The sequence below is a fragment of the Trachypithecus francoisi genome, unplaced genomic scaffold (assembly GCF_009764315.1).
Source record: "Trachypithecus francoisi isolate TF-2019V2 unplaced genomic scaffold, Tfra_2.0 Contig01461, whole genome shotgun sequence".
In the NCBI taxonomy this organism is placed as follows: domain Eukaryota; kingdom Metazoa; phylum Chordata; class Mammalia; order Primates; family Cercopithecidae; genus Trachypithecus; species Trachypithecus francoisi.
The window spans coordinates 9,360,093-9,383,077 of record NW_022681433.1 but is presented as its reverse complement, the minus strand read 5'-3'; the positions used below and the strand labels follow the sequence as shown (position 1 = coordinate 9,383,077).

The 22,985-nt window shown below is 38.2% G+C and overlaps 1 protein-coding gene across 1 annotated transcript in view; it reads left to right on the top strand.

The window, feature by feature from the left end:
• The window catches only part of RFC3 (replication factor C subunit 3), a 197,497-nt gene extending 175,106 nt beyond the window's left edge, over positions 1 to 22,391 (top strand). The window contains exon 8 of the mRNA XM_033235473.1: positions 22,287 to 22,391. Coding sequence (XP_033091364.1) covers positions 22,287 to 22,365 — 79 coding nt within the window. The 3' untranslated portion in view covers positions 22,366 to 22,391. The remainder of the gene's footprint in view (positions 1 to 22,286) is intronic.
• Positions 22,392 to 22,985: the final 594 nt, after the last annotated feature.

Below are 22,985 nucleotides of genomic sequence, written 5' to 3'. Positions count from 1 at the left end.
ACTACAATCTAGACCTCCTAGGCTCAAACGCTTTTCTCACCTCAGCCTCTCGAGTAGCTGGGACTACAGGCATGTACCATGATGCCCAGCTAATTTATTTTTTATTTATTTTAGAGCTGGAGTCTTATCATGTTTCCCAGGCTGGTCTCAAACTCCTGGGCTCAAGTGATCCTCCTGCCTTGACATCCCAAAGTGCTAGGATTACAGGAGTGAGCCACCATGCAAGCATGAGTGTTTTTTTATTTTTATTTTTATTTTTTTTTGTATGGTTGATTAGATTACTCATGATGGAGGTCTTACCCTCAGATTAGGGACTTTTCCCTTTTGTGTATTCTTACATACTATTTCAATTTTTTTCTCTTTATCATATGCAGCTGTGACCTTAAGATTACATAAAATAAAGAAAAATTAAGTCTTTCTTGTTATTGGCATATCACAGTTGAGAAAACTGAAGTTCTAAGTGGCTCACCAGAGAAACGAGCCATGTGATTAGAGGGTTAGAAATTTCAGCCCCACCCTCAACTTCTGGGAAGAGGAGAAGGGCTAGAGATTGAGTTTAATCATCAATGGCCAGTGATTTAATCATAATGCCTGCATAATGAAGCCTTCATAGAAACTCTTAAACCATGACATCTGGGGAACTTCCAATTTGGTGAATACATCCAGGTGCTTGCCGGGAGACGGTGTGGGAGCTCCATACCTCACCCCATACCTTGTCCTATCCATCTCTTCCGTTGGCTGTTTCTGAGTTATATCCTTTAAAATAAAACTATGAGTGTAAGTTTGGTGTTTTTTTAGTCATTCTAGTGAGTTAGCCAACCTGAGAGGGAGTCCCAGAAACATCTAAGTGTGTAACTGGCTGCTCAGAAGTGTGAGTAGTCTAGGGCTCCCATTTGCAGCTGGCATCTGGAGTGGGGCACTGTTAACCTTTCGGATCATTTCTATCTGTGTAGTGAGTATCAGACTTAAATTGAATTATAGGATACTCAATTGGTTGGAGAGTTGGTTTTTGTTGAAAAGACATGAAAATCATTATCAAAAATAATGAGTCTTCTAGACGGAAAAATGTTAAATTGGCAAATGTGAAAAATTATGCAAAATTAATATTGGCATGCAAAAATTTCAAAATTAGTAGTCAAAATAGCTACCATCAAAAAAGCTGCATCAGAATGTCACAACCAAAATATTATCTACCCATATTTTCAATCATTATACACTTTTCATCAAGTGTCATTGGTGTGCACAGAGCATAGCACTATACTAATTTTTCAGAGACACACTCTCAGAAACTTATTTATTTGGTGAAAGAAACACCCTCCCACATAAAAGATGATTGGTATCTACTTAAAAAAATGTCAAGACTCCTTAGCATAGAAAAGCTGAAGAGAGTAAAATATAAAGAAGAAACTGAATTGTTAGAACTAGGACAATTTAATTTTTAATTAAAATCCTATAATATTCTGCAAATGTCGGGAATAAAAAGAAAGGACATATGCATATGCATGTATCCATATATACACATATGTATATAAATATATACAACAAAGCGTCACTCTGGAAGGACTCGTAGGAGACTGGATTAGGGAGGGAAATGGTGGAAGGAGTACTCGGATGGGTGAAAGAGATGTGTTTTGCCCTTTTGTGTCTCCTTATATACTATTTGACTATTTTTCACTTTATCATACACAGGTGTTACTTAAGATTATATAAAATAAAAAGAAATTAAAGCCTTATTAATGGTACTTCACAAATGAGGAAACTGAAGTTTCAAGTAGTTTAGTACTTATGAAAGCGAGTGAAAGAAATCTTCTTTCAGAGCTCCTTCTAGACTTAGCTTTCAGGCATCTAAATCATAAATCACTATTATTAAAGATCTGTATCAGCAGAGGAAACAACCATATTTTTAGATAACAAACAGCAACACCAAAAACAGTTATCCATGAGATTCTGATGTCTTCATAGGACAATAGGAGAGCTTAGCACTCATAAGGGCATTCTCATATTCATAGGGACAGGGGGCAGAGAAATTCTAAGGAGAAAAGGGCGGGTGTCTGCCAAAACTCAGCTCTCAATCTGAAAAGCCTGAAACCCGTGACCCAAAGTGACAGCTTCTCTCCCTGTTGTCCCACTTGAATGTTGCCTTTTCCTAAACTACCTGTGGCCCACCCTGCCCCCCATCCTGTGCCCATAAAGACCCCAGAATCAGCTGGCAGAGGGGAGAAGCAGCTGGACATCAGGGACTATGGTTGGACCTTGGAGAGAAGCGGCTTGACTTCAGAGGGACAGCTCGATGGCATAACTTCAGAGAAGAATCAGCTGAAGACAGCCGGACTTCAGAGGAAGGTTATCTACATACCTCATCCTCTTTTCAGCTCCCCTCCCTGCTAAGAGCCACTTTCACTGGCAATAAAATCCCCTGCGTTTACCATCCTCAGTTTGGTCATGTGACCTCATTTTTCCCTGATGCTAGACAAAAGCTTGGGAGCCACGGGTGCAGAGGACTGTCACACTGGCCCTTTGCCTTTACTGGCAGAGGTCAGCCGCCTCATGTGAAAAGGCAAAGAGCCCGCTGAGCTGTTAACACTGAAGCTGCCTGGGGACAGCAGAGCTACAAGAGCAGTGTAACACACCCTCTGGGGCTTTGTGAGTTGCAGGTGCCCTGCCTGGACACTGCTGCAGGACGTGTATGAAATTTCCTCCTGTCAGGGTCCAAAAGAGGTTGCTCCAGCTTCTGCGCTTGCCTACCTATGTGTTCCCTCCTGTGAGGGGTGGAATGTAGTGGGTCTGAGTCAGTGGAGTTTGATCCAGCCGGCGTTGAAATGGCCAGTGCTCATGCACTCCAGTTCCCATCTTGTTCGCTTACACACACTCCCTCCCACAAGGATTGAGAGCGGTGAGCTGAGTAAATGAAGCGCCCTGTCGTGAGTCCCGTGAAGGGGTCAGGAAAATATCCTGCTTCCATATGAGAACGGTGAATACTTCATTAAATAGACACACAGAATATTTACTGTTCTGGCTAACTAGTCTGGCTTTTGACCCAGTGCATGGAGTCTCGAAGAGACAGATCTGGTGGTCTTCACAGAGCACCTTACACGTTTGTCACCTTTGCTGTTTCACCTGACTTTTGTATGAACAAGGGACAGGTGTACACACTACTCTTGGACTTGTGTTTCCTCTTTCTGTGAGATGAAAAAGAGTGCCACATGCCAGAGAAAGGGACTTTTTTCTTGACATTAGGCTAAAAATATTTATGTTTGATATTTCTATTTTTTCAATGATGAAAGCTGAGTAAAGGCAAAAGTAGCTGTATTAATTTAAGCTGTGCGGCAGGTGAACCAGAAAGTATGTTGGTGGTACATTTCCATCCCTAGAGTATTTCTTGACAGATATCAACCTATAAAAGCAGCGATTTGCAATGGAAACACCAACACAGCTTTCAGAATAGCAGTATAAATGACACCATAAAATTACAACTACATGACGTGTTTTCTTCTCGTAAGATTTAAAGGATTCAAATAAAAAACAACAACCCAACTTCCTTTCTTCACTTGGAACACTGAAGAAATTCCCACCAGGGCTCAAAATTCAGAAACCAAATGAGCTGCCACTATCATTAGTGATTAAAGAACAACAACAATAACCAAATCACAGCCACAGGGATCTGCTTACTTAGCCCAAAAGGAGCAAAGCGAGAAATAACCTGGCTCAAGCCATTTGCCCAAGTCATCATATCGTTTTTTCCCCCAGTTGCCTGCCTTGCTGCTGTTCCCCTTTGTATCCATAACTGTTCACTGCTTCATCACCCTCTACCCCAAATCTCCCTTCCAACAGTGCCCCACTGCATTCCCAATTGTGCGAGCGTTTGGCAAATTCGTTTCCAAGGAAAAAGTCTGCTGTCTTAATAAGGGCTTTGCAAATTGTGAAGAGACAAACGAATATAAGACACACTAACTGATTTTACATCTTAAACCCCGAAAGCTCCTTTCTTATGCTACAGGCTGTCTCATCTATTGTTCATCACCAATGCAAGTCTTTACTGTGTAGCCCAATGCCTTGGTCCATTCTGGGGACTCTGCTGCACCAGGACGAAACTTCCCATTCTACTGAAGCTGCCAACACTGACCCTGGAGGGAACGGCACTTGGCCAAATGGAATCTACACATTACTGTTTGTTATCTTAGGATATTTTACTTTCTTGTTAATATTTGGGTTTGGGTGAATGTTACTTGGAACAGAAAAGTGAGAGAGGAGAAGAAATAGGTTGTAAAATGTGAAAAGGGAGTAAAATAAAGAATGCTTTATTTCTAAAATGCAGAGGTTCAGAAATAGGGGTAAAATAATACGAGGAGGGCACTGAAGAATCATTTTTTATGGCTCTCTTTTCTATTAAATCTTTCTTTTGATGAAAGGAAATAAACACAAATTGCTCCTGCTTCCAAATCTGTTTGCCACAACCCCCCTCATGCCTACAGAGCCCACGCCTGGAAGCAGGGAGGTCAGAGAATGAGCTGCTGTTGACACCCAGAGTAGAGAGGAGGTGGTGTGGCCTAAATTACACAGGGCAGTGAGGGCAGAGCGAAGAGACAGACTTCATAGATATTGAGGAGGTATGATGCCAGGAATTTCCAATGCCATATGAGAGGGGACTTGAATCTGGAATAGAGACAAAGAGTCAAAGGTAATGTCTTAATTTCTGGCTTGGGCACAGACTTGTTGGATTGGCGGGGCCATTCACTGCCATGCCGAGGGACAGGATTCAGAGGAAGGAGAAGGCTGATGCTAGAGGCAAATGAGATGACTGCAGTTTAGGAAATAATTCATTTGTGGAATGGAAGAGCAAATTGATCAAGCTGTTAAATGTCAGTGCAAGATGATGCAAGATGATCACATTTTCTTTAGTAAAGAGGAGAGAGGTGACTGCCTCCTCCAGGTTCTCTTCCCTAGGGTATCTCCTTCAAAACACTAAGGTCTGCATAAAACATCTGACCTTGGATTTCACAAGGCAAGATCATAAGCCTTCTGCCCCTTGAGACTGTAAACACACACATCCATGATGAACTTAGAAGACTCTCTAGGGGTATATCTAGACAATCACACACAACAGTTGTGTCTTCTTGTCTCTCATGGAGATAAGATAATTGTAATTGTTCTGTCTTCTACTTTTACAAATAAATTTGTGTGAAATTCTGTACAGACACTGTAGATACTTTCCTGCTACTTTTATATGCACATATGCCTGGGGTAATAGCTACTTGGTTTTAAATTGTTCGCTCTCTCTTCTGTATTGGTATGGAGGGGTCTTGCATTGGCAAAATTGTTGTATTTCCTCAAGAGGTAGCTATGGAATATGTAAGTAGAGATGTCCAGAAAACATTTAATATATGGACTTTATGTCATTGGCTTGTAAAATGTCAGACATTATTCCTAGACTTGAAAGAGAAGGAAAACAGGGTTAAATCCCTGAGGACAGAGACAGGCCACAATAAAGTGCCCACAGAGGAGATAGAGAAGAGTTCATAGAGGAGGAGAAAAGAAGAAGGCCGTGTGTCTCTTGTTGATTTGATTGTGCCTCCCTGGGTCTAAACACACAACAGTGTTTGTCGAATGAATAAATGAAAACTTGCCATTATCTCCCAGTCTCCCAGGACCTGAAAGTGGGAGAATTCTGACCTGAAGGGCAGGAACAGTTCCCTGAGGCTTGGCATGCCTGTTGCTTTATATTTCAAACTGTCTCTGCTCCCCATGAACACACACCTTCCTTCCCTCTATTCTCCCTCAGTGGTATATGAGACATGTCACTGTTCCACATTCTTAACAATATATGGCTTTGTCAGACACTTACATCTTTGCCCATTTATTTATTATTTGGATTGAGTAATGATTTAAACTTCCAGAGGATCAAAGGCTGTAAAGTGAAAATTCCCTCTCATCTTCAGTTTTTCTCTCTAGAACCAAGAGTGTTACCAATTTCTTTTTATCTTTTGATAGTCTATGCATATCCAAGAAAATATGTACATGTGTGTATATGTACAGATACCCACCTTATTTTATGTAAATAGTAGCATGTCATTCTGCATCTTGGTTATTCTATTCAGTGATAAAGTTTGGAGATTGCTTGATATTAGTATATAATAAGCTTTGTAAGTTTAAAAAATTTTGTCTTAAAATAAATTTAAACTTAACAGAACTTTGCAAGAATGGCATGAAGAAATCCCTTGTAATCTCTAGCAAATTCACTAATTTTTAACATTTTGTCCCATTTGCTTTAGCATTCTGTCTCTCAAATATTTTTATTATCATTTTTGGGCCACTCCTCTTTACCTTTTAATACTTTACTATGTATTTCCTAAGAACAAGGCTATTTGTTTGTATAACCAGTGTTCAGCTGTCAAATTCAGAAAATGTAATGTTGATATATTTTTTATCTATTGTAAAGTCAGTACTCCAATTTGGCAACTGTCTCCAAATGTACTTTATAACGTATTTTTCCGTACAAGATTCAGTCTAAGATGTAAAATTGCATTTAGTTGGTGATGTATTTTTGTTCTCCTTTATTCTGAAACAAAATCTCAGCCTTTGTTTATTTTTAATGACATTGATGCTTTTGGAGAATATATGCCAGATGTTTTATAGAATGCCTCTCAATTTGAGTTTGCATGATAGTTCCTATATTTTGCTGTAATGTGACATAAGTGATATATTGCGTCCATCTTGGGATTCGTGTCCAAAGACAGGATGCGTTTGCTCCTCATTGGTGATGTTAACTTTGATCACTTGGTTAGGGTATTGATTGTCCCATTGTTCCACTGTACAATTACTAAACTTCTTCTGTAATTAATAAGTAATTCATGGGGAGATGCTTGAGATTGTGTTTTCCACCTAGATTTAGCATCCACTGGTGATTCCTGTCTCAATCAGTTTTAACAATGGTGTTTGCAAGATATTGATGTTTCTACTTCAGTAACACCTTCAGTATTTATTAGTCAAAATTAAGTTACAAAAAAGAGCTTTCCCTTCTCTTTCTTTCATTCATTCATTATCAGTATCACCTCATGGGCTCTTATTTTATTCAATGAATTGCAACTTGCCACTATTGATATCTATTTTGTTGCTCAAATTTCCCCAGATTTGGCAAGCAGCAGCCCTTTCCATCTTTCCTCTATGTCTCTTTGTGTAAAGGGATTTATTTGTATACAAGAAAACTCTCCCATAAACAGGGTACCCATCACGACAATCAAGATTAGAACAGTTCTCTCATCCTGTAATGTTTCTGTGTTCCTTGCAATGGATTCTCTTCCCGGAAAGCTGACTGCTGCCGACCTCTGATCTGTTTCTGTCACTCCAGTTTGGCCTTTTTCTAGAGTTTCATATAAGTGAAATTATAGGATATGTAGTCTTGGCATTAACTCAACTTGATGAGGATTTTGTTTTGAAAAATTTATTGCTGGATTTGCTAACAGTTTGTTTAGAATTTTCACATGCAGATTAATGAGTGAGATTGTATCATAACTTGCCTTTCTCATACTGTCTTTGCCAGGTTTTGAGATCAAAGTTACCATAATCTCATAAAATGATTTACAAAGGATTCCTTTTTCATAATTTCCTAAAAGAATGTGTAAAATATTAGAATAATTCATTCCTTAAAAGGTGGGAAGGACTCACAGCTTGATGCTTTCCTTGTGGGAAGGTTTTAAACTATTGACTTAATTTATCTAATTATTATAAGATTCTTCAGGCTTTTAATTTCTTTTTTAGCCTGATTTGGCCTAGTTATTCCTACTAGGCCTCTGATCTTTTAATTGAGCTTTAAAATTTAATGACACATAGTTGTTCACAGTATTCTTTCTGAATTTTATAATCCCTGCTACCTCTGTAATTATGTCCTCTTTTTAAAAATACCCAGTACGGCTTATTTATACCAATTTTTTGTAAATTTTTGTCATAAATTTATAATTTTTACATTAAAAATATTACTACATATATTAATACATATATTAGTCAATATAGTAACACATATATTAGTCAATTTATTAATACATATATTGAATGTATTAGTCCTCTTTGTTGTATGTCCGTTTTCCATCTGGAACCATATGGGGAGAATACATTTTCCTTGAAGAGTCTTTCTTTCTGGGATGTAGGTTTTTTTCCTGGCCTATTTTTTCATGGCACTATAGTCAGCTTCGTGGCTCCCGACCCAGTGCACATCTCACCTCTAGCTTCTCCACTTTGAGGGTCGCCTGTCTTGGTTTCACCCCAGCCCTTCTGAAATGGCTCATGTCCCAAGCTCTCCTCTTGCCCTGAGGACAGAAACAGATTCGATTTAGGAGGTTATTACTCACTCATTTGCTTTCAGCTCATTTTTCTTTTTTTTTTTTTTTTCCTTGTAGGTGTTTTATATGCTGTCTTGCAAACTCATCAATAAATTTTAAAATGTGCTTCTTATAACGTATCCAGAGGATATTATAATAGAAAGGCATTTAAAAATATCAAGCCTGTGTGCTGCATAAAAGCTGAAGTCCATTTAATTAAAGACCAATTCAAACTAAATAAAAATTAGAAAAGAAAAAATGATTCTATATAGTCATGCTGCTTAAAGGAAATACAGTGTGAGCTATACATGTAGCTTTAAATTTTCTGATTGCCCCACTAAAAAGCAGAAAAAGAAATATATGAAATTAATTGTAATAATAAATAGATATTTGAAGATGTAAGTACATCATCTTTCCTTTAATTTAGAAAATGTGTTTCCATGGTTCTTTAAAGGATATATGTCATTTAATCCAATATATCCAAAATATTACCGTTTCAGTGTAATATAATTGTTAAAATATTTTACATTCTTTTGCACTGTATCTGCAAGATCCAATATGTATTTGTACTTGCTGTTCAGCTCAGTTTGGACAACATTATTTTAAGTGTTCAATGTCACATGAGGTTAGTGCTACTGTATTATTTAGTACAGTTCATAGCATCTTTACCAAGTTTTTATTGTATTTATCCAGCTGTTCTCTGTATCTTAATCTCTCAGATCTTTTTCTGATATCATCATTTTCTTTTGCTTTTAGAAGATGATTCTTATTTTCTCTATATGTAAAGAGAGGAAAACAGTTCAGGAGCTTCTTTGGGATAACAATTTTAATTCACATCACACCTTGATATTGTAAAAATATTCCTAATTGTTCCAACAACTCTGCCTTCTTAAAGTCTACTTCAAACAAGGAATGAGAGAGAAGCTCAACACTTTGGAAGTTTAAAAGCTTGGATTTGAAAATAAACCACCTTTGGGAGGCCGAGACGGGCGGATCACGAGGTCAGGAGATCGTAGACCATCCTGGCTAACATGGTGAAACCCCATCTCTACTAAAAAATACAAAAAACTAGCCGGGCGAGGTGGCGGGCACCTGTAGTCCCAGCTACTCGGGAGGCTGAGGCAGGAGAATGGCGTAAATCCGGGAGGCGGAGCTTGCAGTGAGCTGAGATCCGGCCACTGTACTCCAGCCTGGGCAGCAGAGCGAGACTCCGTCTCAAAAAAAAAAAAAAAAGAAAAAAGAAAATAAACCACCATTTTATGTGCTTAGAATTTTTATTCGTTTTGTTAAGGTGTCCAAAATAGTTCAGAATATTTGTAAGTGTTGTATTTTGGGAGATGAAAGATGATTCAGTTTTTCCATGCGAATGGAGACAAAACTGAAATATCTTGATACTTGAAATATCTTGATGTCATAGTCAACTCTTCAAGGAAAATGTATTCTCCCCATTGGTTCCAGATGGAAAACAGACATACAATAAAAAGGACTAATGCATTCAATATATGTATGAATATATTGACTAATATATGTAGTAATGTATTGACTAATAGATGTGTTAATATATTGACTAATATATATTAATATATGTAGTGATATTTTAAAGTAAAAATTATAAATTTATGACGAAAACTTATAAAAAGATAACTTTACAGTTGTGATCATACCAAATATATCTAATCATTTATTTCACTACATGTTTAAAAAGTAAATGACCTATCATATATAATGCTTACTATGGTACTAGGCTCTGTTTAGCCCCAGGGGATAGAAGTAGCAATGATTCATTCCTGCCATTGTGGAACATCTAGAGGTAGTTTCCTATAGATATAGACATGCATTTCAGTTTTGCACTAAGTATAATTAATGCTATCTATATATCTATCTGGGTATTTATCTATAGATACTCTCAGGTGGAATATAAACCCAAAATAGGTCATGCACAATTTTCCCTATATAGATTAGAAATTTGGAAAATTTCTACAGACAGACTGTATTTAATCCAGGTATTGAATAATGTTCAGTCATGAAACACACACTTTTTGTCAATGACTCCAGAATAAGTTTAACTTATGGAGGCTGAGAAGCATTAATAGCTAAATTTTGAAAATATTCACCTATTTGCTTCAGTGTCTTTTTTAGGTATAGCCTTGATCATCCAGAAAATGAAGTAAAACATTTCAAAATAATTAAAGATTTTACCTTTCTTGATAAAAAATTGATAGTTTTTTAAAAACAGCAGTTTTTCTAAGTAGGGAAGATATTCATTTTAATAATGTATTGACTAAAAATAAGTTATTCAAGATTTATGGAATAACAATGTGAAATGTTTTTCATAGGGTAGAAGGGCTGTTTCCTAGAATGTTTTTGCTTCTTAGTTCTTAATCTTCCTTTCCTAATATTTACAGACAGTCCTTTCTTTTCTCTCTCCCTCCCTTTCTTCCTTCCCAATGAGAAATCAAATTAAGTCCTTTAGTATGAAGATTGCAGCTCCTTAAGTGAATCGAGTGTGTCTCAATAATAGTTCCCTTGCCTTCTTAGTAATCTTGAGTAAAAGCAAGTCACAGACATTTTTACTAGAATGGAAAATGCATGAGAATAGAGTAAGCTGATTGTCTTTGACCTTCAGTAATTTTTAACAGCCAAGGAAAGTGGTTTGTATTCCAATTAACACCCTTCAGAAACTGCCACCAATGAATGAAACTGCCTGGGATACACTATGCAAAATAATCTTTCTGTCAGAGAAAATTGAAAGCTACCAGAAAACACAGAACAGAGAGAACAACCAGGAGACTATGACATCAAGATATTTCAAATGTAGATATCATGACTGGAGAGTCATTTCAAAGGCATCTCAATCCCTTTGATCTTAACTGTGGCAGGACCAAAGTCCCATTTGGCCAGTGAGTAAGATCACTGACATGGGTCTGTTGATGCGGCTCTTTGGAGCAGCAAGAAGAGCACCGAAAAATATTCCTTCTGTGTCCACTGTGCTCAAAAAGAAAGATCGTGCATCATTTCAACCAAAATCACAGAAATTTACTAGTGGTTTGCGATTGGATTTTAAATGCCCTTTCATATATGTATTTACAATGGAAATTATAACAATATGCAATCATTTAGCACCCAATATTCCTAAAAGTGGCCACTTGAAGGAATAATTGCATAGCCGTGGCACAATTCTTCTAAAGCCAAAATACATAATTGTCCCTTGATCCCCTTCCCAAAAAACGTTGTGTGCCTCATAGACTGAACTGAGAAAAAGCATTGTGCTCAGTGGGAACTCAGGCAGGCTTGCCTGGAAGGTGCTGCTCTCTCTCCCCAACGCAGAGCAGGAAGTGAGAAGGAACGCAGCTGGACAGGATAAAAATGCTAAGCAGCTTTCCAGCTCCTTCAGAGCAAGTCTTGACAGTGGACTTCATTAGTTTTATTAGAGCATCATCAATTCCCTAAATGTCACTTGGAGCTCTATTCAAATATCAGCAAAGAAATATAATCCAAAGACAAACATATCTTGTTTGGTGATTATTCAGTGTTTATAAATATTCACATCCTGGCTCTTCTCCAGGGAAAATATTAAAAGTGTGGAGAACTGATGATTCTTGATCCTGATCAGTCATTTATCTGTTGGGAACTCAATTTCCTTATGTTAAAAAGAAGGGGGATGTTAAATTTAGGATTAAAGTAGCCCCTTCTAACAAAGTTCCAGCAGGTTAAGTTCTGAGACTCTAAGAAGTTAATACCTTAGACATCAAAGTGATTCACCACACCAAGCCTGGGACCATTGTTGCCTTTCTTGCCATTCCTATAACCGAACTTCGTTTGGTCTGTCTTTTCCATGCCCTTACCACTGCTAATCTCTTATACTGTTAATTTCCTGATAGAACTCATATAATATTCTTGTAAATGATCTCATTGATTTCATTGAAACTCCCCAATTTATCCTATACACCTGCATTTTCCACAGTGTCTACTTGGAACCTTAATCCCATGAGATATTTGGTGAGAGAAAAAAATCCAAAAGTTTCTTCATGAAATGGGTTTGGGAAAAGTTGCATGTTCTTTTTGTTGGGGAAACAAAACAAAGATAAGGAAGTTAAAGATTTTTGAGAAGTCTTAAAAATTGTTAAGTATGCTTACCCTTTATTTCCAAAGTTTATTTGACTGGAAATAATTTTGAGTCATGACTTTGAATATACAAAGTTCCCTAGAAATTTTCTTTGCAAAACATTGCTATATGTTTGTGTTAAAGTGATAATTCTAAGATGTAAATTGAATATGTCCCAGTTGTGCTTAAATATTACATTGACCATCTATTCCCCATAAGATCAAGTTCAAAACTACCCAGCAGGGATACAAGGCCCTTCATGCTTTTGTCCCTGGTTACATGTCAAGCTAACTTCCAAACTTTTCCTGATACATACTTCACCTGTTTTCAAAGCATACTCTGCTCTCCAAGACCTCCTATGTGATACTTTTTGTCTGTATTCCCCTTCCTACCTTATCCAAATAGAAAATCCATACTCAGCGTTTAGATACAGCTCAAGCATTAGCTCCTCTTGGAAGATTTCCCTGGCCAGCACACCTAGCCAACCCACAATCTGCAAGATTTCTGTGCTTTCCTCCAGGCTTGTGGAACACCCTGTGTCTGAGTGTCTACTTGTATAGGCTGTTCGTACTGTACTTTTTGTGCATATCCTCTCCACTGTGCTTCAAGCTTCTTGATAGCAGGGCTGTAGTATATTTGTATTAGTACCTTTTTTAAGTGGGTTAAAGGAAGACTGTAAGTAAAATTTGTTAAAAGAACAAATAAGTACATGAGGAAAATTGTCTAACAATTAGAATAGTAAATGGAGAGAGGTTGAATTATCTTGAATTCAATTAAAAGAGATTAGATTGACTGTAATATTAAAAAGATAGATGAATTCTTTTAAATTCTCTTTGAAAGGGCAGAAGAAATATGTAGAAACTATTTTAGGCTATTGGATTTATTTCCTGCTTTTGGGGCTCTAATTCATTTTCTTGTGAGCTGATTCTATCCAGGCAAATTTATGAAAATTCTGTGTGAGTTGAAGGAAACCTCACACATATTACAGTGCACTTATTCAAACATACAAACAATTACAGCACACTTTGAGGAGGGCTATGAGTGGCTTTCTGCTGTGAAGTGTGATCAGCATGGTGGTCAAGAAAAGCATCCAATAGGCAGTGATGTTTATGCATAATCACAAGGTAGATTTAATTCTCCATGCCTAGAGACAAATACAAAAGCTGAAGGGGCATTTGCATCTTAGGAGAATACTGGAAAGCAATGTTGGAAATAAGATCAATGTTTCCATTAGCACAGAATCCTCAAGTAAAGTCAAAGCCAAAGCTAAAATATAGCTCTGCTGCAGCAAATGGAGTGTCTTTGCTCAATACCCTTGTTTATCTTCCTGCACTATAGTGATAAATGAATTTGTAACTGCCTTTGAGATTTCATAACTCTCAGAAGCAATGCTTTTCTTTTTAAAAATGAGTTCAAAGGAAAAAGTAAATATTCCAAAAACCATGTAGGCAATATTTAGAATGCTTGGGAAAACAAATGCATCTCTTCATGGTTAATTACAAAAGAAAAAAGAAGGCGTGCCTTCTATCTGTTTTCCATCCAATATTGTTGTTTTTTTACCTTCAGCAAACTGGATATAGTTCAATAAAGATATGACCTTTAAAAAATTTACCAGTGATGACAGTGTTTGGTAGGATGTCACTTAAGCACTCCTGATTGGTGATGTATGTTATTTTAGACTTAAAGATGATATTACTGAGCTACCATTAGTCAGTCAAGCACTTTAAATCCTTTCCTGGATGGAAAAGGGTTATAGCAAACCATCTGCTCAGTTGTTTTCGTGAAAAGTTAGACACTCATTTTTCTCTTTAACAAGAATGTTTTGAGCTCTGCTACATGTTAGGTATTGCATCAGAGATACATTGATGAATGAAGATGGTTCTTGATATTTACTGGAGAAAGAAATAAGTAGGGTTTTGCAATACAATTGTATAATTTTATTCTAAGAGTGAAAATAGAGGATGCTGTGTGAGTATGTAGCCGTGCATCTAATCCAGATTTCAGAGACACTGGGATGGGAAACATTTATCAAGGCAGCACATACCAATAGACTAACTGACCAGCTGAGTTAGATGTCTGGTTTGTGGCTAGGTTACAAAGTCCCTCTTTATGGATTTGTTTAGCTCCTTGGTCTTGTTAGAATGATGCTAATTTTGCCTCTTATTCCAATGGCAATGTGCAATTATAGATGCATCTGTTAATGAAGCTAGAAAGCTTTTCTTTTTTCATGTCTATGAAAATCAACATTTTAACACCTTTTGTGAGAAACTCTAGTTTACACATATTTGAAAGTCTTTTCATTTGAATAAGACACTCAACAAAAATATAAATGAAAGACCAGCACATTTTCATTGTAATGACAGCAATGCAAATTGATGGGAGTAGTGATATCTACCTCATTCTTGTTCTCTCTCTCTCTCTCTCTCTCTCTTTCTCTTTCTTGTCTTCTGGCTTTCTTTCCCTTTTGTTTAGGACACTGAGCCATGCAGGAAGGCAGTTATGTGTTCTGGTTTACACCTTTAGATAATAAGCCCATTACAGATGAGCTTTCTTAGTGCTACTGAACAACAGTAATAAAATTTACCATTATAATCACTATTATAGTATGACTAGCTAATAAATATATTAGGTTTGGCCGGGCGCGGTGGCTCAAGCCTGTAATCCCAGCACTTTGGGAGGCCGAGACGGGCGGATCACGAGGTCAGGAGATCGAGACCATCCTGGCTAACACAGTGAAACCCCGTCTCTACTAAAAAATAGAAAAAACTAGCCGGGCGTGGTGGCGGGCTCCTGTAGTCCCAGCTACTCGGGAGGCTGAGGCAGGAGAATGGCGTAAACCTGGGAGGCGGAGCTTGCAGTGAGCTGAGATCCAGCCACTGCACTCCAGCCTGGGCGACAGAGCGAGACTCCGTCTCAAAAAAAAAAAAAAAAAAAAATAAATAAATAAATAAATATATTAGGTTTAAGCATGACATTGTCAATTGGTATGTAAAAAATGTTGAATATCAGAAATTTTAAATGATTCATATTGATATTAGTATATGTTTAAAAACCATAAATGTATCATAATTGATAAATAATGAATAGCATATTTATTATTTATTACTGAGAATAGATTTGTGGAAGTACTGTACCACAGAAGCAGGTAATAAGGGGGTATGTTTCCTATAGAGAATTTCAAAACAAGAAAACACAAACTGACTAAAAATCAGCCTCCTTTTTATTATCACCATGGGTTGGCAATTCTAAATAATGTCAGATAGAAGATAGTCCCCCTCCAAATAGCTTTTGTTGGTTTAAGTTCCAGACAATTGCTATAGTTACTTGTGGATACACATATGTGTGTGTACACACACACACACACACACTTCAAATTAGCTCATTTTATTTTTTAGCCTTAAATAACCTGTGTTCTATGTGGAAGTTAATTGGGAGAACTCCTGTTTTACAGAGAGTCTTTACCTTGCAGCCTCAGTGACACATGTTAACCTAGAATGGCTCTGAATCTTTTATGCTTGCTTTGATACAACCACTGTATTTATTAGTGTCCCTGCATTTCAACCATGTGTTCTATGTAAACAATAGTAGCATGAGGATTATGAAGATGCAAATAAATAAACAGAACTTGAGTTACTTCAATTCTGGCCCTTTTCCTAAAGCAATGAATCAAACAATACTATAGAAACAGAACAGAAACAAATTGTGATATATCTGTGTGCTGGGATACTGTTGGAATGGAGCACTGATACACAAAACAACCTGGGTTAATTTCCAAATACTTATGCTAAAAGAAGTTGTCAGAAAAGAGCAGATGCTGCATATATTCTATGTAAATGAAATTCTAGAGAATGCAAATTGAACTATAGTTACAGAACGCAGGTCAGTTGTTGCCTGGGGTTAGGAGTGGGTGGAAAGGGGTGGGAGGCGGGGATTATAAAGAGGAATAAGGGAACTCTGGTGGTGACGGATTACAGGTGTGTGCATATATATATATATATCAAACTTATCAAATTGTATACTTTAAATGTGTGCAGTCTACTCTTTGTTGATTGCACTTCAAGAAATCTGTAAAAATGCTAAGTATGCCACTGTTAAATATAATAAAGCACTGATATGTTTATAAACAATTTCCCACTAATCAGGAATTTTACTGTTTCTCAATCCTGTCTTTATCCAAATGAATCAATGGCTACACTAGATTGGATTTCAGGACTCATCTGGTCCAACAGAAAGCCATTGTCCATTGGAGTGGCTGTGGGGCAGGAGGAATTGTTTTGAGTAGGGATGGCAGTTGTAGATGGTAAACTGCAACTAATTACTTGACTTTTTTTTTCAAACCAGTACAAAATGATTTGAAGTCTCAGGCCAATTTTCAGTAAAATATCAAAGGAAAAGGCCAATGATGAAAAGATACATAATTTATAATAATCTAGCTGGACACTTACAGAAAATTCTAGGTCAATGGGGGCTTTTTTTGCTTTCTTTATCATTTATAGCCATCATTGCAGCATTTGGGATATTGATGAAGGATATAAATTAATGTGGGATGAGATAATGCATACAGGTACAAGTTGAGACCTCCCCAGGTCCTTTTATATTTCTTTCTTTTTGCGGGGGAAGGGGTGCAGGGTCTCACTCCTGTTGCCCAGGCTGGAGTGCAGTGGTGCAATCATGGCTCATGGCAGCCTTGACTTCCCAGGCTCAGGTGATCCTCCCACCTTAGCCTCCCAAGTAGCTGGGACTACAGGCATGCCCTATCACACCCAGCAGATTCTCTGTATTTTTAGTAGAGATGGGGTTTCACCACGTTGCCCAGGCTGGTCTCAAAGTCAGAGGCTCAAGGCATCCACCCAGCTTGGCTTTCCAAAGTGCTGGGATTATAAGCACGAGTCACCATGACCAGCCCCCATGTCCTTTTTAATCCTCAGAGATCAGATGACTCAGATATACAAAGGAGAAAAAAAGCAAATACATCACCAGACTATAGAAGCAGAAATTCCTGTGGCCTTCCATTCTTGTCGTGAGACTTGTTCTTTATTGCCCCAAATGCTCCAGCCAAAGGAAACAGGAAGTTGTGATACTATTAGGGGACCTCGTTGTATACAAATCAGTAGTGCACAAACCGACAGAACATTTCCCGTCTGTGAGGCAGCAGGAGAGGAAGGGCTTCTGTGACACTTGGTACAAGTGTCTCTCCTTCGCCACACTGCCCCTACCCAGGTCTAGAAAGGATCCCTATATCTTGTGGCCAGCATTTCACTCTCCTTTTAGGTGATGGCTCACCTGACCTGTCTCAAACCAGGCAGGAGTTAACTCACTCCTCTCACAGTTCTCATCACTAGGGATATAATTGCCTACTCTCATTTCATCAGTTGGCATTCCATACCAATCAAAAACAATGAACAGAATTAAACTCAGTTGGTTAAAATGTTATCGATATCCCATTGAGATTTGTAAATGATCTCTACTTATTGGGCCCAGGTCTTAGAGTATTAAGGTGACTGTGTGACAGCATGGTGAGTCTAATTCCATTGAAAGAAGGTTTTCAATACAGTTCCCCTCTAAACAAGAGGCACAGCATGCACCAGACACGGCCACATGGGAAAAACACCATGGTGCTCAGGATGCAGAAAATAGGACCAAGGGAGAAAGTATAGGCCACAGTTTGTAGTTTCTGAAGGTACAGGGCACAGTTTGTAGTGTCTGAAAGAAATGCAAGTTGTGGCAGGGCAAACAGTCTAGGATTGGCTCGTTTGAATAACTGGTTGTTCTGGTGGGCTTTGAGCTATAGTGGTGGTCTGTGGTTGCCTGGCACCTGGCTCTGGGATGATCAAGTCAGAGAAATATTGCCTCCTGGGGTGGGTAAACCAGAGTAGGTATGGTTCTAGATTGATTAGTTTGCATATCAAAGACATACTCCTGGTTAGGTTATTTGTTATCTTTAAAAATTGGCTGGTCCCAAGAAGGGCAGCCTCTCCTCAGCCAGAAAGGTTTTTCAGGATGTCACAATATGACATTATACAAAAAAATTAAAATATATACTTACAGTACACTTCAGACCAGATTTCAGTGGCTCCAGGGACCACAAACCAGCAGAATTTATAATCACTCCACACATTCAAAAATGCCATTCGAGAAAATATATCACTTCACTCTCTCGGCATTGGAAAGTTTCCTAAATAGCCCCTCAGTAATGTCCTTCAAAAGATTAAATATCATCTGAACACAATAAGGTTTTAAACTATGAGCTGGTTTTAAATTATGAACAAACACTTCAAAATTTAAGAGTAATTGGAATTCTTTTAGACACATGGCGTCTTTAAATATGAGATCCGAGTATATTGGTTTAATTCAAAATTTAAAAAAGACTTAAAACATCAATTTTAAAGTTGTGTAGCAAACAGAGAAAATATCTCTTGAGAAATCAGTGCAGCTTGGTAGAGGACTTTGCTGTGTCAGAGGTATTCTGCACTCACTTTTATATGCTTCCTGGGTGAAGCTGTCTTGCCTGCCTCTGGGCTTCTGTACTGTCCCCCATGCTCTTCTAACTCCCTTCATCCAATCAAGCTCCTCCTCATGAAGTAAACACTCATCTCTTATGAATCAGCCCGAGGATTGTACCTTCTTTAAGAAGGCTCTCCTGATACTGACCCTACTTGTACCCAATTGTCTCCATACAATTAAACTCTCTGCCTCTGCCTTTTCTTGCCCAGTTGCCAATCATTGCAGTTTTAGCGTATAGTGGCCTTCTTTGTGTCCTTAATTTTATTTGATATTTCATCACTAGCATTTTCAACAATGCTCAGTGCATTGTGATGTTTAATAAATGCATTTGGAATGGTTCTGTGGAGTTGAAATACTCCCACCAGTTCCTAATGTAACTCCTTTTTCTCTCATTCAAATATTTTTAATTAAAAAAACTTTCATTTTGAAATAATTTTAGATTTATAGAATATTGTAAAAGTAGTACAGTTTCTATATACCACTCTTTCAGCTTTTCCTGATGTTCATATCTTACGTAACCATGACACAGTGATCAACAGTGAGAAATTAACACTAGTATAATATATTATTAACCAACAATATATTATTAACCAATATTATATAGATTTTGTTTGGACTTCATCAGTGTTCCATGGAAAAACTGTGTCATTTTTCTTTTACAAAATCTAACCCAGGACACCACATTGCATTTAATTGTCTTCTCCAATCTGTGATACTTTCTCTGTCTTTTCTTGTTTTCCATGACTTTGACACCTCTGAAGAGTACTGGATGGACTGGCTAGGTATTTTGCAGAAAGTGCCACAATTTGGATTTGTTTAATGTTTTTCTTATAATTAGATTGTAACTGTGGGTTTGGGGGAAGAAAATCACAGAAAAGATGTGGTGATCTCATCACTTAATATCAAGAAATACATGATATCAGTATGACTCCTTCCTGGTGATATTAATCTTGATCACTTGGTTAACGTGGTGACTGTCAGATTTCTCCATGGTAAAGTTATTAACTAGTGTAGCTCCTCCTTAATAATAGATTCTTAATAAATATTTCATTGCTTTATTCAGCAGTAGTCAATGACTTTCTATAATGGGCCAGATAGACCTGGTCTAAGTATTAGAATACAATAATTTTTAAAAGAGCCCCAATTCCCTTTTTCAAGTAGTTTATATTCTAGTAGGAGAGGCATACAATAAATAAGATAAATAAGAAAAATATGAGGTATACAGATAGTGACTACTATTAAGGAGAAACACAAAGGAAGGGAGTCGGGGAGAGTTGGCATTTTAGGTGAGCTTGTCAGAGAACGCCTCCCTGAGAAGTAAAAGACTGAATATACAGATGGACAATGGTCAGACCACATAAAAAACTAGGACTCAGGGCCACAACCTGCAGCAAGCTGCCCAGAAAAACAACCCCAGTATCTACATCTACAATAAACAGCCCAGGAAGCCTGCCTGCAACCTATGAGTCAGAGTTATAAGAAGTCAGACTACTATCTTTGATAACAATCCAGGAAGCTGAACAATAACCCCTGTAATAATCATCCCCACATGGCTAGGACTTGATTAATAACTGACAGTTTTCCTGATTTTTCCCCCCTTCCAACGTAGGAGAAATCAGAGAAAGCCAAACATGCATCTCTAACCAATCCCATAGGAAGCCCCACTTCTAGTTAGCCTGCCTACAGCTTCCCCACACCAACAGCCTCCAGTCAGGGTGTATGGAAAGCCTTCCCTTTTTTCCACTACTAAGCTTTCCCACTTCTCTGCCTGCCTTTGAGTTCCTGCCAAAATGGAAGAACTCAAAGTTGATGGTGGCTAACCTCATTGCTCTAGCAAGCTCTGAGTAAATAGGTGTGGCCTGTTCTAATTTTGTTGGTCTTTATTTCCATGTGAGGTGACATGTGAATGAAGTCTTGGGGCAAGGACTTGGAGCCATTATGATACGTGGGGAAGAGCATTGCAGGCAGAGAGAAAGACAAGTGCAATGACTCTGAAGTGGAAATAGTGAGCAGGACAGGCTAATGGACTGGAACAGAGGGAGAGGGAGATGGAGAGAGTAACAGGAGTAGTAGGGGAAAAGATCAGAAGTGCAATGGGGAGAAAAGAGAGCAGATTGTGTAGGACCCTCTAGCTCATGGAAAGGGCTTTGGATGTTACTCTGCATGAGATCAGAAGCCATCAGAAGATTTTGAGCTAAAGAGTGGCATGATTTAGTTGACCTTTTAATAATATTGCTCTTGTTGCTGTGTTTTGGAAAAATGACATAGACAAAAATGGAGATAACCTAAGAGGCTGTATGCTTATTCAAGCGAGAGATGATGGTTGCTTGACTAAGGTAGGAGCAGTAGAGCTGGTAAGAAGTGTTGAGGCTGTGGATACATTTTGAAGACTAAGTTGTCAGGATTTTCTGATGGCTTATAATATGTGGGGTGTGTGAGAAAGATAGTGTCAGTCTTAACTACTTTTGACCTGAGCATCTAGAAGAACATGTGTGACTTTTACTGAGATGCAGAGGATTACAGGAGCAAAGGTTGGGAAAAATATCAGGAACTTAGCTTTGTATATGTTAGGGTTTGGGTGTTAGACGTCCAAGTGGAGATGTGAGTAATTGAACATATCAGTCTGATGTTCATGAAAAAGCTTCCTCCTAAAGATACTAATCTGTGAAGCTTCACTATTTAAGTGGTCTTCAGAGCCCTGAGGATGGATCAGGTCAACAATGCAATGAGTGTAGATAGAGAAGAAAACAAGGCCAAAGACCGAGCCCAGGAGAATTCCTGTATTTAGAGGTCAGAGAGATGGGGCTGAACCAGCAAAGGAGACTGAAAAGCAATGGCTCTAGAGTGGTAAGAGGAGCATTCATGTTCATTCAATAGTGGTTCAGGAAAGGCGCTTGCACTCTACATGCAGAAAAAGCAATGGGCTATTTCCTTAATGTAGCACAGCCTCTAGAGTCTACCATAGAAAGAAAGAGGATGTCTGTGGGCTAAGTGAGTCCATGGGAGTTCATGAGGATATCAGTGGCATCATTTATCATGGCACAGGTAGAATCAGAATTTATAAAGGATAAAGAAAAATGTGCGCTTATTTTATAAAAATGTATTTGCTGACTTCCTACAATAGTGCTATGGTTTGAATGTGTCCTTTTCAAAATTCATGCTGAAACTTAATCCCCACTGTGGTGGTATTAAGAGATGAGGTCACTTGGGAGGTGATTAAGTCATGAGGCATCTGCCCTCATGAATGGATTAGTGCATTATAAAAAGTCTGGAGGGAACTAGTGTAGGACCTTCTTTGCTCTCCTGCTGTTCCTTCATGTGAGGAGACAACATTCTCCCGTCTTTGCTCTTTTACCTTCCACCAGGCGAGGACACAGCGTTCAGGTGCCATATTGGAAGCAGAGACTGGACCCTCACCAGACACAAAACCTGCTGGCACCTTGATATTGGATTTCCCAGCCTCCAGAACCGTAAGAAATACATTTCTGTTCTTTATAAATTACCTAGTTTCTGATACTTTGTTAAAACAGCACAGATGGACTAAGACAAATAGAGAAAGAAGGCATAAGTTTGTGTGTTTCTACTTTGAGTGGTTTTGGTCACAGGTCTACATCTGGAGGGATTCTCTGGAGGTAGATTCCTCCACATAATGAGATCTTCCACTCCAGCACAGCTCAGGCAACCAAGGGGCAGTCCTGGGGGATGATTTCAGGGGAAGGCTATTTCCAGGCTCCCTGCTCCCTCATCAGTTCCTCTCAGAACACCCTGATGGCATCAACACCTGAAATCTTTTCAGCTATTACTTCAAACTTTCTCAATGTACCAAAAACCATTATGCTAAGCCATATCAAGGGGGATAAAAGAGTTTTCCCCTCAACTAAATCAGAAGGGAAAACAAGACAAAACAAAAGCTGATGAAATCACAATTTACAGTTATAGAATCAGAAAAGCTGATCATAAAGCACCCAGTGAATTCAAAGCACTTTGGCCAAAGGCAGAATGTATATCTCTCCGGCAGGAACTCATGCTGCGCAGCTGTTTTGTCTCTGGCAGTGGCAAATCCT